General features: G+C 37.4%; 1 protein-coding gene across 15 annotated transcripts in view; it reads right to left on the bottom strand.

Annotated features, from left to right (window-relative positions):
* Positions 1-201: 201 nt before the first annotated feature.
* The window catches only part of ZMYM2 (zinc finger MYM-type containing 2), a 92464-nt gene continuing 74372 nt past the window's right edge, over positions 202-18293 (bottom strand). For 13 of the 15 annotated variants that reach the window (XM_085216219.1, XM_085216220.1, XM_085216215.1 and 10 more), the window contains 11 exons: positions 16330-16459; positions 16045-16160; positions 15066-15237; positions 13679-13786; positions 11803-11897; positions 10996-11164; positions 9928-10079; positions 6413-6527; positions 5130-5381; positions 4627-4747; positions 202-1426 (listed from right to left, as the gene is read on the bottom strand). In XM_085216219.1, the coding sequence (XP_085072345.1) occupies positions 1234-1426; positions 4627-4747; positions 5130-5381; positions 6413-6527; positions 9928-10079; positions 10996-11164; positions 11803-11897; positions 13679-13786; positions 15066-15237; positions 16045-16160; positions 16330-16459 (1623 nt within the window). In that variant the 3' untranslated portion in view covers positions 202-1233. Of the gene's footprint in view, positions 1427-4626; positions 4748-5040; positions 5382-6392; positions 6528-9927; positions 10080-10995; positions 11165-11802; positions 11898-13678; positions 13787-15065; positions 15238-16044; positions 16161-16329; positions 16460-18293 lie in introns of those variants that run through there. The other 2 variants (XR_014881099.1, XM_085216224.1) reach the window with 2 other exon arrangements.

Below are 18293 nucleotides of genomic sequence, written 5' to 3' on the forward strand. Positions count from 1 at the left end.
CACAATGCTTGCATCAGTTCAACAAAAGCAAGGAACAAAACTTGAGCAGATCTGGAAATCAGATTCCTTATGCAGAATAAGCACAATGAAAGGATACAGAACATATGAAAGGCATTTTCTTCAAAAATTTATCAGCGTTCTGCAACATCTTATGTGTCATATGGCTTTTGTATGGAGGCATTAGTTAAGAGAATTTTCCCAGCCATTGTCAAGTACTGACTGTATTTAAGTACAGCAACACAAGAACAAACAAGTTCAAATTTAGTATACCATATTACTTTATGTAATACAGCATCAAAATTCATTTTGCTAAGGCTACAAAGGACAGATTTACAGTGATATGAGGTACCAGCATTTATGGTCAGAAAAGACAGAAAAGAATTATATAGCATTGTCATCAGACATTTTTCTCTTTTTCTTTTTTCCCCCGCTTTTTCCTTTGGATTTTTTTTTTTCTTTTGTCTCCCTTTTTTAAACAAAATACATGTCATGATGATCACATGCTTTAAGCTTATGTTCATTTATTTATATATGTATATATATATTATTTGTAGGGGCAATTGAGAGAGAGTCACAAATAAGGAAAGGACACTAAGGTTTTAATAAGGGCAACAAAAAAAAAAAGTTTTCACCAGAATAGATTCACATTACAGTACACCAATATTGACAGCATTCTCTTTTGTCTATTTTTGGTACATAAGATGGAATCTCTCTACATAACCTTATAAGGCTTCAGTAACTAAAAAGTAAAAAACCTATTAGTTTACAATTTATTTAAAAATTCTCAAAGACACAGCAAGTTCTAAACTTTAGTAGTGCTACCCATACACAACCATTCGGTTTAAGAACCCATTAAAAGAGAGTGTCCTTTCAAGGGAGCTTGCAACAGCAGAGTTGTGCAATATGGATGTCTCTTACTACGAGAAAAAAAATTACACATGGCACATTCTCATTCATATTTTGCAATGTAAAAAGTTACAAACATACCTAGTCAAATAAATAATAATAAAAAAAAAGAATCTGAAATGTGTTTGTTAGGTATCCTAGCATCACTACGCAGAATAATGGAAACTCACTCACAGACTATTTACATGTTAATACCCAGGTGAGGGTACACAATGCTACAAAACTCATAAAACAAAGGGTAAACTTGAAATGTTCTCCATAATAAAAGTCTAGCAGCATGACTATATCTAATGCTGTTTTTTTCTTGTCTGTTTTTGGAAGTTTGTTTTAATCTATGTCTTCATCCAGTTCATAATTGTCTTTTTCATAAATATCTTTTACTAAAAGAACCCGTACAAGCATATTTTCCAAAGTGTTGCGATCCAGTGAGGTGGAAGTGTACCAGACAGAACTATCTGAGGAGACAGAGCATTCTGGCTGCAAATAGAACATGTCCGTCCTCTGATTCAGATTCTGTGGGCTACAACGGAGAAAAATAAGGGGAATTAGGATAACAGTTTTACAGGATAAATTAATACATTAATATTTCTCGCATACTATGTTAACAAAACTCTACTTTTACCTTGACCTGCTACAAAATGAAGATTACTATGGAGAAATGCTATCTTGTTCATAGAGCTGTGCAGCCAGCCAGTCCTGCACCCTCAGGACTGCCCAAAGCAGATGCCTAGGTGTATGGGAACTGCTGAACCATCGCCTGAACCTCTGATTGATCACCTGAGGTGAGCAATGAGTCAGCCATGGGAACACAGGAGAAGGCAATTCACTTGTGCTGCTGGAAGGGGTGGAGCCTGGCTCTACCTCTCCTACACCCATTTAAGAGCTGACCACCAGTGGGAAAGGATCTCCTCTGGAGATCCCTCCTCTATAGAGTTTTGCAGTGAGCCCAGGACACAGGTAAGCTTTCGATCTGTTCTCTTTTTGTTATTATAATCTGGTTTGCCAAACTCTCTTGTTTATTTCATAATTATAGCATCTTTATATTCATTGACTATACACTAGGACTGAGCAAGAGTATATGAGACTGAAGGCTCTTCCAGTTTTGCAAAACTTTACAACTCTAGGACTTGCTAAAACAGAAAATATTTTCTGTTTCTGAAGACAGAGATTGGGCTTCCTTTGGAAATCAAGGACGGTAGTTCTGAGCTGCATGGAAGTGCAACAAGAAGCTAAACTCCCTCCTCCTCCTTTTATTTGAAGAGTTGGTCACTAAGTCTTAAAATTCCTTAATTCTCAATCCGTTATATCTTGCAGTTCATATACTTGCTAAATCCAACTCAGGCATATCTTCTAACCTACTAACAAATACTTTTATTTTGCCCATTTGGGCAAGAAAATATTTTTCAATCCTGCATACAGGTATTCACTCATGCTGTCTCTTCCATGAATACTGCGGACTTCAGAAATCAACTGTAAGTCATGTTACTTTGTTAAAACTATCAAGGTCATCTTCCCAGATTGGCAGATAAATACACAGGTGCTGCTTTTCACCCACTAGGGCAAATTTTGGTTTCTTCTGCTCTTACGTAAATCAGATTGTCAGATTAGAAGGCAGAATATGATGTCTTATTCTAATATTATTCTATAGTCTATAGAATATTATTCTAATAATAGTTAAACTATATTCAACTCCTTCCTACATTTTGGACAAGCCAGTATTTTTATAGGAACAACCAATGGTGTATTGCGTACAGCTGTGAATGAGAGGACTCTCACATTTCAGCTGCAACTGTCTACTGGTTGGCACATGTACTTCAAACAGCTGGCACTACCTCAAACTTTACAACAGTTCATATATACATACATTCATACATACAACACATTTCAAAATATTAAATACTTTAACAAAATTATTTCAAAGATGCAATGTACACATTGTAGAAGTGGAACCAGAAGAAACAGTCTGCTGCTCTAGGCAGCAGTAGTGACCAGCATCTGTAGGAAAGTGGGACTAGCTGACAAAATTTGCAATTTTTGACAGCTTCAAGGTAAAAATCAACTTATCTGCGCTATGTTTCAAACCCTAACAGGGTTCAAAATAAAAATTAATTTATGGTAAGCTGAAGTTATGGCAAATAGTGGTATGCATTTTGATACATTGGCTAAACACAGCCCTGTGAACAGCAAAAAATATGCAGCTATGCTTTCCATTTTGATACAGGAAATTGAGAACAGGGTTCAAGATTTCTGAAAAAAAATATCAGAAATTATTAGTTTCACAAACCCAAGGTCAAATCTCCCACTACCTTTACATTTTTGTTGCCCTTTTTTATATGTTTTAAAAAAAACCTGCTACTTAAATACATCAGTTATATATTCTATTTGCACCCCAGGTCAATTCCTCTTCACTCAAAGTGACTCAGGGAACAGAGTAAGATATTACTTCCCAGTAAAGGTTGGATCTTATACTTCATTTGATCTATTGTGCTGCATACACAATGTAATTTTTCTTCTCTTGTACCACTTGCCTATGTTCTACTTACACTTACACAGATTAAATTCCACTAAAATCAGTTGATGCAATGGCTGCTCAATATTGACAAAAAGAATATTTAAAAATAATATTTCTCATGAAATCCTGTTCTCAAACACTTACAAAACATTCAGCTGCTAAATTATTTTTTTGCAAGATCTTCCTAAATTTTCTTCTTAATGTATTAATACATTGTTAAATGCATTCATCTCGAAACCAATAGGAAGGAAACAAGCTATTTCTAAATGCAGAGTTAATTATGATTATATTTTTTCTTCTGCAAAATACCTTTAGATATGTTATCAAATTGGTTACCTTAAAAGTATCTATTTTTCAAATTTGTTATGACTTAATATGAAGCAAATCTTTTTCATACAATCAGAGAATTAAGGTTGGGAAAAACTTCTAAGATCATCCAAGTCTAAGTGTTCACCAATCAGTAATATTGCCCACTAGACCATGACCCTAAGTACCATCTACCCTTTCCTTAAACACCTCCAGGGACAATGATGCCACCACCACCTGCCTGAGCAGCCTGTGCCAATGCCTCACCACTCTGAGAGAAAAAAAAAAACGTTTCTAATATCCAACCTGAGCCTCCTCTTGTGCAACTTAACCTCCCGTAATATTCTGTTTCCCAGGAGAAGAGGCCAACCCCACCTTGCCCCAGCCTCCTTTCAGGCAGTTGTAGAGCATGATATGCCCTCCCCTGAGCCTCCTCTTCTCCACACAGAACGTTTCCCATTTCCTCAGCCACTCCCGCTAAGACTTGTGCTCCAGACCCTTCACAGCTTCGTTGCCACTCTTTGGACACATTCCAGGGACCAAATTTTCTCAACAAAACTCTTACTGGAGAGACACAGATGTCACAAACAAAATTCCAGTAGCAAAATCTACCAGATTCCTTGCTGGTAATTCTTAATTGGTAATTCTCTGCAGAATGCTTGGGAATTTTGTGTAAGAAATCATTCCCAGATAAAGCCCTTGACAGTACTCTGCTTCCACACTTTGTGCAGGTGTTGTCCAGTTACAAGACTGGAGATTACAGTGCTTTCATTTAAGAGATATTTTTTAGAAGAATTCAATATTTCCCTTTGCTTGAGCATATTTAATGCACCATCAAAACATTTCCTTTTTGTACCAGGTCTTCTCTAGAACTCTTCCTTTTTACCCAGTATCATACATACCTTTTAGACAGATAGCACTCAAACAGTTTCACAGGGCATCTAGTTGGATCAGATGTGTTTTCAATTTGTTCAAATACAGGTTCATCATCTTCATGTTTCCTTTTCCCAGTAGTAATTTTATCTTTAAGAAGAAAACCAACAACATCTAAGCCATAACAAAGTTACTTCACATTTTTCAGTAAATATCCCAAAGCAGACTGACTAAAATTCAACCTAAGCACTGCAACACAGTCATCACATCTACATTTATCTATGCACTGGAAACGTAACCCATAGCCACATCAGAGTCTCAGCGCGTAGCATGAAGACCAGAGGGCTGAAAGCGATCATTTAAAGCAGAGACACTGCATTCCCAACAATACACTCCCATTAAAGACCCAAGAGCCAAGAACTGAACTTTACGCAACAGCAGACCTCTGGCTCCTGGCAAGCTGCCCAGATGTCCCTCAGATGAGTGAAACGTGGATGTTCCTGCAATACTTATTTTGGAACTGTCATAGTACCTTCACTATCAGCTCTGCACAGGGAAGACACCTGATATCGAAGACAAGCTTTGCTTTCCATTGTTAGAGGATTTTTTTTCCACTGTCTAAAAACAGTGCCAAAAGAAAGTCTTAAGTGCTGTTCCACTGTTTTCAGACCAAAATACTTGGTGTTAAAGTAGAATAGAGTATTCAGAAGAGCAACTGGCGAATGTGATCCTAGCTGTTTGATCCTCCATAGATAATCCTCTTCCACTCGAGAGAATATTGATCCTTCAGAAAAAAATATCAGAGAAAGTATAATGGATTATCCCATAATCTGTCCAGATGTAATAGTAATAAAAGTTTCTGTTTGCTGTAAAATTTAGTAAAATGTTCTTGACAGAAGCCTGTCATATTTAATTATATGCCTATAACCCCTGAAAACCACCCTGTAAAGACACTGGACCCCACAGTTTCAGGAAAAAACAGACAACAGGAGATATGCAATTTCACAGATAACCTATTTCTTACATGCAATTCCCTCACATTATTACATAAAAGCAAATGTTCACGGGCCAATCTCTTAGTCCCTTCACAAAAAGCATATTTTTGAGTTTTCTTTATTCTGCTCAGGCAAGGCCTCTGCATAGGTACACCTTCTTTCTCACTGCTCATGGATATCTCACTTGGAAAGAACTTCCAGGCCATGTGGATGCCCGTAAACAGAATCCTCCTAAGCTATACAGATAAAAGACAATGTCAAGTAGAGAGAAGAAGTGCTGGTAAGGAAGAGCCCTCATTCACAAGTTTATGACAGAAATGGAAGAATGGATTCTGTTGTTTAGTGCCAAAATGGATTGGCTGGAAAAAATTTTCTAGTATACCACACTTCTGTTTTCTCTATGAATTGACAACACTCTTGAGCAAAATGTTCCAAGCAGACACTTCTCCCAGTCCAAGTAAGACTTAATAAGTTGCTCATCGGTCCAGCATTTACCTGGCTTACTCCCATTGGAGACTCAGTTGTGCAAAAATAAACTCAGCTCAGGCAAAATCAAGTAAAAAACCAGCCATTTCTGCTGATTTTCTCTCCTATTGAAGATCAGTAGTCAATTTAAAATAAACAGGTGGTGGCAAAAGTAACTCTTGCTGTGTGGATTACCAAGAAAAAATATTTATAGGTAATTGAACTCTTACATGAAATCTTTATGATGTTTAATCAATTACTACCACAACATATAAAATATTTCTATATAGCTACATGCTTAAGAAAATAAAGCTATTAGGAGATGAAAAACATACATGACCAAAAAGGAAATTACCATCTGGAAGTATGCTTGGTTGCCAACTTCTAAGGATTTTATTTAATTCTTGTTCAAATGTCTGGTAGATTGGATCAATAAATATGTTGTCTTTTCGATTACTTCCATATAAATACTATAGAAAAAAAGTAACAGACAACATTTAAACATCAGATTAGAACAATGTGCTACAGTGTTGTTTTTCAGCACAATCCTACTAAAAGCAGTATTTGAAGATACAATGAAATCCTGCTACTTACTGGAAAAGCTTTTAACTGCAATGCTGTAAATTTCTAACTAGATGTGAATCATAGATTAATTACAATCTAACAATTCTCTTTAAAATATTCCTGTATCCAACACTGTATCAGTGAATGAGGAGTCATTTAAATATAAATGTATATATTAATTTATCTTCTTCTACAGCTAGGTCATCAAAGAAAAGAAACATATAGCAAGAAACTGCCATTTATATGTGAAGACAAAAGCATCTGCAACAAGTCTGAACAAAAAACCCACTCCCATGTATTTGTAGTAATGACATCCAGCAGTGCAAGAAAAACGATAGGTTGATGTGAGGCACCTGCCTACTGTGCAGTCTATTTACCCTCACTCTCTTGACCTTACAGACAAACCTTCCCGAACCAGGAATTAATGGTGGAGGGCTACAATAGTATTTGATGTTATCCTCTCTGGAGACATTTCTAAGAAATGGAGGATTGGCTTCTTAACATTTCCACTTCAGTGTTATCTCTGAGTGAACAAGCCTGTTAGTGAGCACAATAAAAATGACAGACACAAGAAAACGTGCTCAGTTCTGGAAATGGCATCTATTTCTATCCACGTACTTGAAATAACATCACACAGCGCTCATTTTTACTGAACGGTTCAGCACATCTTGATTTTCCTATCTCTGCACTTCAGTTTTAAAAAGAGGAAAATTAATTAATACATTTCCAAGAAGCTTCCAGCACATCTTCACTGGGATGGGGAGCAGGCAGCACAGCTCCAAGCACATTCAAATACCTGATAAGCCCTACTGGCCTGAATTTTCCCAAATCACCCTCGTAATTAGACTCATTATTAAATTACACACTATTGTTTCATTAGCATTTTGCTGAGCATATGGAGGTATAGATTGTGGAGCAAAGGAAAAGGCAAGCAGCTGAAGAGGCTTCAACTCTCCCTCTCCCAGTGCACCCAGATCAATTTTCTTCCACTGCTGCAGACATGACAGACCCTCCCCCTCAATGCAATGTGCAAAAAATCAGCCTGTGCTGGAACAAAGAAGGAAGGCCACGATGCAGCAGGGCTGCCAGACAGGGTAACGCCTTGCTCTAGAGGAACCCTTTCCACTCAATGCTCACCTCATCATGCAACAACCTTTATTTTAGGCATGATATTTTTCAGGAATAGTACTTTGGGTTTACCAAAACCATTACTGAATCAATTCTGGCTGCAAGTGTAACAATTTCAGCTTCAAATGAACCTGAACTGAATATGGCTACTGGTTTCATTTGGGGACTATTTTGCTGAAAAAAGTTTTTTCGCGTGTTTCATTTAAGAAAAGTAATTATTGTACAAAGTCAGAAAGACAGCTTCGGGCTTGAAGGACTTCTGAGCACTTCCTCTGGGCTCTAAACCATGGCACATGCAGGAGGAAACACCTCAGCTTGAGCCAGGGCTTCACCACTGAGAGTGAGTGCAGTCTGATGCAGGAGAGAGCTCTTTTTCAAGTCCACATCTTCCACATTCCATTCCTTTGATTCCTTTGATTTCCTTCTATTTCTTTGACTTATTCATAAGTAAAATATCACTGGTCTTGGCATCATTTGATCTCTGAGCCCCTTTTGAGTTAAACAGAGCCAACACCCTTCATACAGCAACTGGCAATTTATCTCATTTTCAGGAGTACCTACATGGGAGCCGTCAGATGCTAAGAAAGGGTAGGAAAATACTGGAAGGCAATGAAGTTTTGTTGCATGTTGCAAAAACGACATCACATTTAGTGTACCACTATCTTGTTTCAATCTCTTTCCGAAGACACACAGTTTGCCTTTAGCACACAGGAGCTGGCTGCAACCCTTGACAGATCACATGCTTATATGTTTCTGCTCCTCATGCCTCTGTGAAATACAAACTCATCAGAACAGGGAAAATCTTCCTACCAGCCTGAATGCCAAGGCCATGAATGGGCCATCAACAGGCAATGAAATGAGGCCAGTAACACCACCTGAATTAAATACCAGACACTAAATACAAGCAATACTTAAAATAACATGAGTACAAAGTTCTTCCTTTAATGTTTCAGTGTTTGTGTGTGTGTGTTAAGGGTCCTTATATTTGCATAGTACCACACACACTGGTTCTGATGAAGCAAAAAATCAAATTTTATGTACCGTTAGTTTTCATGACAGACAAAATACACAGTGTCAAAGGCATGAAGAAAAAGGTGAAAAGAAAAAAAAATGCTATTAGTTAACGTCCATTTCCTAAATACAGAGCTCTCTCTCTCTGTTTATCAGCTCACTAAGACTGTTTTCAGTTCCACAGAAAGGCACAGAGACAGTAGATCATGCGAGTGCAGTGGCAGAAAGCTAGCTGAATTGAAACATGCTTTGTAGCAATACTGACTAAAATGCCAATGGATGCTCACTTCTCATATTTCAACCATGTGGAAAAATAACAGCCACCTCCTTAATTTTGTATATTCTTAATACAGAAAAGTTATTGGAGGTACTGATTTCTTTTCAAAAAGATTTTCATTAAAAGCAGAGCAGTAGTTTGTGAACATCTGGCTTTCCACATCCCATGCATTTTTTTGTCTTTTAAACAAAATTTTCCATTTGTCAGTTCTGAATATGGTTTATTTTATCTATGACTTTCCTTATGTACCAAAAATTAAAACATCCGCTGCTTAAAAGATAAACTAAAGAAAAGCTTTTTAAAATATCTAATGTTACTGCCTTCACATGCATCTAAACTGACTCCCTTTTGCTTTGAAATATGAAAGAATTGCAATTTGAGGGAGCTGGGGAATGGAAGGCAACAAATACAGCACAGTTTCCTACATTCTGGAAAAGAAAACTGTCTGTCCCCAGTTTTCAGTAAAGTAAGACTCTCAAAACAACACTTTAAATAGCTTGTTTCCACTATCTGCTAAGTAACAGAGTTAGTAAAACCTTTACACCTCATTCCTCATTTCATTCTTCTCTTATGTCAGCAACCAAAATGAAGTAGAGCATGGAAAACATCATTACAGATTACAAATTCCTTCTTTTAACCCAATGACACGCTTAAAATTGTAACAGCATACCAGCTTATATTTCAGTTTTCAAAATGGGTCTGTAAAGTCATCTATTATATAGATTTCTACAATGTCATTTATATAGCAGCCTGAGTTTCAGACCATAGGAGATATTAACAATATCTCCTAGCCTCCTCTCAAACAAATTCGCATTATCTCCATTCTCCCACTGAAATAGATTACACCCAAATCAGCAGCTCCACTTCCCATCTCTACAGCCTCTACTAACCTCCTGAATCCCAAGACACAGATAATAGATGCTGTCAGGTGCATAGTTCTCTCCATTAGGCCTTCGAATTTCGTTGACAAAATGGGCCAACCCATAGTTTAACTCAGCTGAAGTATGTGATAATAGATCTTCCTTTAATTTCACAGACTTTGCTGTAAAATAAAGAAAAAATGCTACATTATACAACAGTATTGTTACACAGCGGGGGTGGGATGGGGTATTTTTGGACTGGAGTGGGGCAAACTGGTTTGACATCCTCTACACTAACCAATGAATGAGTTGAAATGTATGTAATAAGTAGTTCAAATGTTAGGTCTGCATTAAAATAAACAAGGCTACCAGAGTAAAGTCCAATTAACCAAACGCAGACCCACTGCAGAACTTGGATTCATGCACAGCTGAGGATGACACAGAGAAGGCAGTAGCCCAAGATACTGAAGTGAACAGAGTGGCAGAGGGAGACCTTCAGGAAAAATGCAGCTTCCAAAGATCCAACAGCATAACACAATGGTGCTAAGACACACGTGGGAGCTGAAGGAGATCAAGAGTAGCAGAGTCCCTCTTCTTCCCCTCAATGTAAATAACTCTACATACAGAGGAGCTTGGCAGAAAGAGTAGCAAACCCCACAGGAGTGGAAGCCACACTACGCCAGATCTCCAAAGCCACATAATGCCAGACTCTGATGAAGATCTCTTCATCCTACAAAAAGTAGGATGCCTCTCCCTCGCAATTTAGAAGCTCAGAAAAAGTGCAAACTCTGAGAAGAGTTAGGATACAAGGAAAATCAGGATGCAAACAAACAAAAAAATAGAAATAGTCATGAGAAGTCAGAAGAGCTAGAAAAGCTTTGTCCTGGCTTGCACTAGATATAAAAGTCCCAGTGTGTTGAGTAAAGAAAATTCTTTTAGGAAAAAAAGAGCGTTGCAACTCTGTGGTAAAATAATCCTTGTTATTGTGGGAACTAATTTCTAATGTTTATTAGAAATTCTAGCTCAAAATCAGACAAGATCAACAATTCTCACTACCAAATAAAAAAAAAAGGATGCCAGATTTTTAGATATACTTACTTGATTTCAGTTCCTCTAATTCTGGAAGCTCTTCATCTAAATGCCGAGACTTTACCCAGTGCTTCCATGCATTCACACCATACGTGTATTTGAATGGAAAACTACATTCTGAGTTTTCAGAGCTATCATCATGTGATTGGTACTCTGACACTGCTCTCCTCTTCACTCCCTGCCATTGAAACAAAGTGCTTAATGCAACTTTAAGGCACATTCATTCTTAGAAGTTTTAGTATCAGCTTTGTGTCGTACACCAGGAACTCTGTATTTCCTGTTAGTTTTCATTCTAAATGAAAGAATACGGCTAATTTGTTTGCAATGTCTAAACTAAGATTTTTGACTAAAACTCTGGAGAAATTAGAGTCAAATTAAAAAGGACTTTTAAAAATATTTCATACAGCAGGTGCTATAGCTCCATTATAAGCTACAGTGACACCAACATTCTGCTATTTCCCTCTGAAATGAAACTGAGAGTTTTGTTCCGTGTAGAAAGTAGAGAAGCATAACTGAGAGCATAAGAAGTATATAAAACACAGTGGGTAAAATACTTGGGAATAGTTCTACCACTGTGTGTCTTCTATAGCAAAAATGGGATCAGAATTTAGAAACTGCACTCCTATTAAAGCTAACAGTTAACTGCAGCAGATACAGGACTTAACTATTTTAAGTATATCAATTTACAACAAGGAAGATTGGAAACCAGGTACTGGTAAGCAACTAAACATTTTAGAGCAATAAGAGAACTAAGAAAAACTGACATATTTTTGCCCACTTAAAATTTGTGAGATTTTAATAGCTTGATATCATTACCTTCTTTTTTGAACGAGGCCTTGGCTGCTCCTCATATTCTTCTCCAAAAACAGGAGGCAATAAAAACTCATTTTCTGTATCAAGCTCTTCAGTTGCTGAAAATACATTAAAAAAATAATTATTTTTAAACTCCTTTTAAATAATACTGGTTTGACAAAACAATTAATTATATCAGAGTGCATTAATATAAAGATTCTACACAAAAACACACAGATGAAATGTTAATTACAACTGGATTCTGGCAAGAGGGAATAAATGTATTTGTATCTTGAAGGTAAGGCAAAACCAGAGTGCTTTTTCTACATATGTTGCAAAGAATGCAGTGCTGAACATTTTCAAAAACCATCTCACATCACTAAGTCTGCATTTCTTCCCCCAGATCCTTACACAATTATTCCTGTCTGGGCAGGCTTTGATATGAAAATGTTTAAGTTATGGTGAAAATGTAAAGCCATGAATGAAAAAAATACAAAGTAGCTCAAGACAAGTACTTCGTTCATGGAACACCATCACTTGTATTCATTCTTTGTATTTTACACAGCAACTGTTCCTGTTTAAACATGTTGGAGCATCAACTCTTTCAGACAAACTGTTCTTCGTCCATATTTACAAAGGCAGAGGCCTAGCTTGTGACAGATGTTACAGAAATGTAGATAAACAGATAAATGCTATTTTGATATACTGCCATTTAATATTTCAGGCTTAGGATGAAGGACTATTACTTCAGACAACAAAGCAGAACAAAGAGATTTAATTCTCTGAGTTCTAAATTTAATTACTTTACTGAAGATACTTTACCTCTCACGTAACTATCAACGACTTCACTAAAAACAACTAAAAACAACACTCTTCTGAAGATTATTCCAATTTCATCACCTTGCTACTCAACACATCATTCGAAGTACTACCAAGTTTAAGGAGGAAAAATGGTCCGGATAAAATAGAACACATATGCAAAGATTTAAGAACTTAACCCCAGACTACTCACCGGTCTTTCTTTTGCTATCTAATATCAGAAGCACTTCAACAGAATTATCATACAATCACAGAACAGCTTGGGTTGGAAGAGACCTCAAAGATCATTTAGTTCCAACTCCTTGCCACAGGAAGGCACTACCATCAGGCCAGGTTGCCCAGGGCCCCATCCAACCCGGTCTTGAATACCTCAAGGATGGGACATCCACAACTTCTCAGCACCTTACCACTCTCTCAGTGAAAAATTTCCCACTGACATCTAATCTAAACCTGCCCTCCTTTAGTTTAAAATCATTTCCTCTTGTCCTATGCCTATCTAAAAAAACATTGATTTTCTCCCTGCTTATAAGCTTCCTTTAAGTACTGGAAGGCCACAATCTTTATAAACTAATATTGTTTACTATTCCACTTCAACTTCTTCCTTTTTTTTCCCCCACTTCTCATGTACCAAGTCCTGACTATGAAGAGGATTCACGAATACATATCTTGCTAGTAGTCAATCCTTTCTCCTAATCCCAAGAGACAACATTGAAATTAGATATGCAGCAAACTGAGCAACTCAGTCTGAGTGAGTAGTGTGGTTTTCTACAGCACAAGGAGATTTTCAACAGCAGATACAGAAGCTAACCAGGGAAGGTATGAGTTATCCACCTAAGAGAAGCTATGTCAAGAGAGGTTCTAACCATACCTGAGAATTTTTTTGGATCTCAGATTGATTAGGATACACTGAAAGGCAACAAAGACTATTTGCCTGCATTATGTAGAGAGCAGTAGAAACAGCCAAGAAGGGTTTCAAAGTAGGGATTTTCATGATATTTCAAATATTATCTTATTCAAATACGTCATATAATATCTATTTCATAGTATTTCACAATGTTTATTAAAATGACAGAAAAAATACCTCTTGGAAAGTCTATTTCAATATCGAGGTCAGGTTCGTATGGAACATCTGGCAAGCTTGTCTGTGCCTCCGTTTCGGAATTTAGTAGATTGGATTCAGCTATCACACCTGTAAATAAAATTAAATAAATTTAAAAGGAAAAATTCTTGTACTTTAACTAATGTGGAGTAGTAAAAAATGGGCAGATACAGAGAATTATAATCTTAGTGGTTCTAAAACTGCTTTTTCTGCTCATCACCATCCTTGTTTTTGTTGTTTTTAGGATATCAGATTTACTTCTTCAATCTAATTTCCCTAAACAAAAAAGATACTAGCTCATCTCTCCTTCATTAAGATGAATTTCAGCGTACAGAAAATCAAGTACCAGATAATCTGAATCACATCAACCAATCACGAAATACAAATTAGCTTGAAAAACGCAGCTATTTTTCTACATGATTTTGCCAGCAACAGAATGGACTTTTAAGTCTGTGAAACAGATCCTACAAAAGCAAACAAGGAAGGCAGGCTGATGAAAAACAAAAGCTTGACCTCATTACAACTTCTGGCAAGGATAGATTTCCTCAATTCTCTGAAAAAAGCAGGCATATAACTACTTCGACAATGTTGACAAGCAGAGTTGGGAAAGAGGGACAAATAGATGTGTGCACTGCAAAAACAGTTTTATAGGATACGCAGGATTTTTTAATCTTTGGCTGTAAAATTGTCCCAGAGAGAGTTCTCTCTTTTTAGGTGACCTTCTGGAATTAGAAAACTATTCCAACATCACCACCTCACTGATGTATAAGATAGTAATACATTAGCTGAAAGGGAATGACAAATGTAGACAAGGATTAATGAAGAGCCAGAGCAGCACTAGGTAATCTGGTTTTGTTGACCACAGTTCCACTTGTGAAATATATATTCCTCTAAGTTTTAGCAGCCCATGTGCAAAGTAAAATGTGCCCAATAAAGTATTACCACAAAGAGGCTAGGTCCCTGTTGTGCTCAGAGAAAGCTGTGTTCACACTTCTAAGACTCAGTACAGAAAACACTTCCCCTAAAGTTTTGACCGAGTTTCTGGAAGGAAGAGTGGTCTGGCTATGGCTTGTTTTGAGTTACACTCAGGAGAAAATGTGTGACAAGCAAGGAGTATGTTGCAGTTTTAAAAACAAAGCTATGGGTACAGCACATCTGAGTCACTCAGCAGACTTCAGAAAGTTTTCTGTATTTTAACTTTGCTAAAATGCTCTAAAATTACTTAAACAATTAGAATTTCAACTTAATGTAAGAGCTCAGTAATAGCACTGTTGTACAGAAAGAATCTTCCCTAACGTCTGAAAGTATTTCTTCCTATTCACACTCATCTCAGCACTCCAGAGAGCCAAAGACATGGTAACTAACTCACTGGTGGCATCAGAAACTTCTGCTTTTCCTTCATGTTCAGGCACCATCCCTGACAAGGTCAGCAGTTCCGTTTCCAGAGGATTTGAGGGAACTTTCCCCCTCAGGTCTTCTATTGCTGCAAAGATTTTCTCAGTGCTGTCCAGAGTAGTGGGCAAGAAAATGGGAACTGGCACCTGTGCAGACACAGAGGAGAGAATTAGAAAAAGAAATAACAGCTGCAACAAAGAGTCAACTGCAATCAATACAGGAACACTAACTCTACGCTCCTGTTCTAAAAGAGGGTTAAAACAAACTAACAACATAGCACTTCAATATGAGCTCAAAGAACTGATGACAGGTTAAATGATTCAGACCAGAAGGGAGAGCAGTAAAAGACACATAAGAAATACAACAAAATAAAGTGCGCATAGTAAAAGCAAAAAGGACTTTGGAGCTCTCCACCTCGATGTGACTGCAACACCAGACTAACAATCTGGACACATCAACATCCTGTCCTAGACTTGTTTATGAAATATGGAACTTCAGGAACTTAGGGTTTCTTTCTACTGTTTGGATAAGATTTGGTATGTAAAAGATAAAAAAAATCAACTTAAGAGTAATTTTCTCAGCGCAAGATTCTTTTCTTGTTTTTCTTCCTTTATCCTGCTCTGCCATCCCCCTCTAACACAGTTTACCCATTACAAACAAGAACAAACCTTCTTGTTTAATGCTTATACAGAAAACAAAAGCATCACCCAGAATTTTCCCTAACAAGTTCAGCAGCACGAGATTTTTACACTCAAAGAAGATAGAGGATAGATCCTAAAGAGCAATCAGGAAATTATGTGCCACTGTCAGATTTCTGATTCTAATTCAAAAAGCAGTGCAGTGGTATCCTTGCAGTCGTTCAGATGGAGCAGAACAGTCAGCAATACAAAAGCAGTCCCTTGCACGCATATGAATGGTCACCAGCATAAACATAAGGCTGAAGTTTCACTTACAGGAACAGGAATTGAAGTAGGAACAGGAACAGTTTGGCTATACATGTTCATAGGCACCGGGACGTAGATGGGTACAGGAATAGGCACTGGGACATACTCTTTTTTCCAATCATCTTCTATTAAAAGAAAAAAGGAAAAAGTAAACACTGCAGAAACTTAGGAATATTTTATACCTGCAGGTTAGGTGAAAAAGATCACTTATTTGCAATATCTTTCAATAAAGTAACAGTTAGAAAGAAGCCTGCAATGATGAAATTGGTGGTTCGAGCACAAGTCAGGAGTTACCTGTCTGACAGGATTTTGTCTGCATATGAGGTTTACAGTATGTGGCTTTTGTCATTGTCAAAGGCTTGCACAGAACAGCCTTGTTCTTCATCTCCCTGTTAGGGGTTGGGGAAGGTGGTGGTGCTGACCCCTGCAGACAAGCAAATAAGAGAATACGTTGTTGTTGCACTACACTGATTTCAACACAAAGTTTTTTAATTTAATGGATCAGTCGATACTCTCCATGCACAAGATACTAAAGAGGAAGCTCACAGCACTCAGCAGCACTATGTTTCTTTCTTTAATTGCAAGCTATTCTGCATTCTAGCAATGATCTGCCATTACCAGCAGTGTCACATAGCTGTGTTTGCTTAGTCTAGGCTAGCACTTCAATTCCTAGCATTCCAATTCACAACTTCTGCCACTTTTTTTTTTTCCTCAATTCCTTGTCTACATGAAAGTACAACTTAAACTATTTTATAATTTAACAATAACTTTAGCTGCACTATAAATAGCAAAACAAACTTTTGGCTCAAAGTCTGATCTCCTTAGGTAGGCCACGATCCAAAATCACCTACCAAAAAAACCCAGTATTTCTAAATAAAACATTGTTACACTCTTTACTATGCAAAGGATGAATGGCGAGCTCCCCCTGCTGCCTCCACAATAGCATCAACATACTTGAAAATAGCACATAACGCTCAAATGGTGTTCTTACAGTCAACAGGTAAAAATATTTTGCTCCAAATACATTTTTTGACCACCAGTACCAAGCCTGCCACTTTTATTTGATCATTAAGACTAGCCTCACATGTTCTCACACGGAAAGAATGTGAAGTCACAAGAATGGCAGGCAGCACACCTTCTAAAATGTGAACAAATAAAAACTATTTGTGATTCAGTTATCTGATGGCCCACCATTTTTTTTAAAGATATTAATATCATTGGAAGGTATTAAATCTGAAATACTGTTTTTAACATGATGGTGTAACATGCTATTAAATATGTCTCCAGTTACTCAAGCAATCTTATTTTGTGTTTAACATTATAAAATGCCACCAAAATACTTTCACTTAAGTCTAAGATTTAGCTTACAGCCTGTTTTCAGGTGAGACAAATTTTTCCACTGAGAAGTAGCAGCTATTGAGATCTTCTGTGTGAGAAAACAAAGCCAAGTTTTAACAAAAAACACTAAGCTTAATGTTCAAAATTATTACTAATAACGAGATTAGGAAGAAATTCTTTACTGTGGGGGTGGTGATGCACTGGAACAGGTTGCCCAGTGAGGTTGTGAATCCCTCTCCCTGGAGGCATTCAAGGCCAGGCTGGATGGGGCTGTGAGCAAGCTGGTCTACAGGGAGGTGTCTCTGCCTATAGCAGGGTGTTGGAACTAGATGATCTTAAAGGTCCCTTCCAACTCAAACCATTCTATAATTCTGTATTTATGACAAGCTGACAAAAACTGATGGACTCCAAAGGCAAGCTGCTGCCCCACTTAGCCCTCCTCCTGCAAGGAGCTCGCACTTCCCCTCTCAGCCACCAATCCGACCCTGCGCACCTGTATCTAACCGTTCTGCTCTCTGGAACTATAGTTCAAGAACTGAAGCTTTGTTTTCATCCTTTCAAAGCTGCAATACAACTTCATATTCCAACTGGCCAAGGAAATTCCCTTCCCTTTCTACACTCAATAAGCACATCTCATCAGTCTAAAGAAAGGAGATACACACATGGTTTGTGAACTAACTTCTAAGCAGTGGGTTCATGCAGACAGACAAAATACATGGCTGCTTTCTCCAAAAAATGTTGAAAAGAACATATGAACATTTAAAAAGTTAATTTCAGCTATTGATATATAAAGAGTAACAAAACCCAGTTATCAGTATCATTTTAAGATACTAATTTGTGGCATTTTTAATAGCATCACTTGAAGCCACCAGCAGCTCCATTTCAAATGCATCTAATTAGGTTATATACACATATAATAT

Source organism: Meleagris gallopavo, chromosome 1 (genome assembly GCF_905368555.1).
Source record: "Meleagris gallopavo chromosome 1, MGAL_WU_HG_1.1, whole genome shotgun sequence".
NCBI classification, from domain to species: Eukaryota; Metazoa; Chordata; class Aves; order Galliformes; family Phasianidae; genus Meleagris; species Meleagris gallopavo.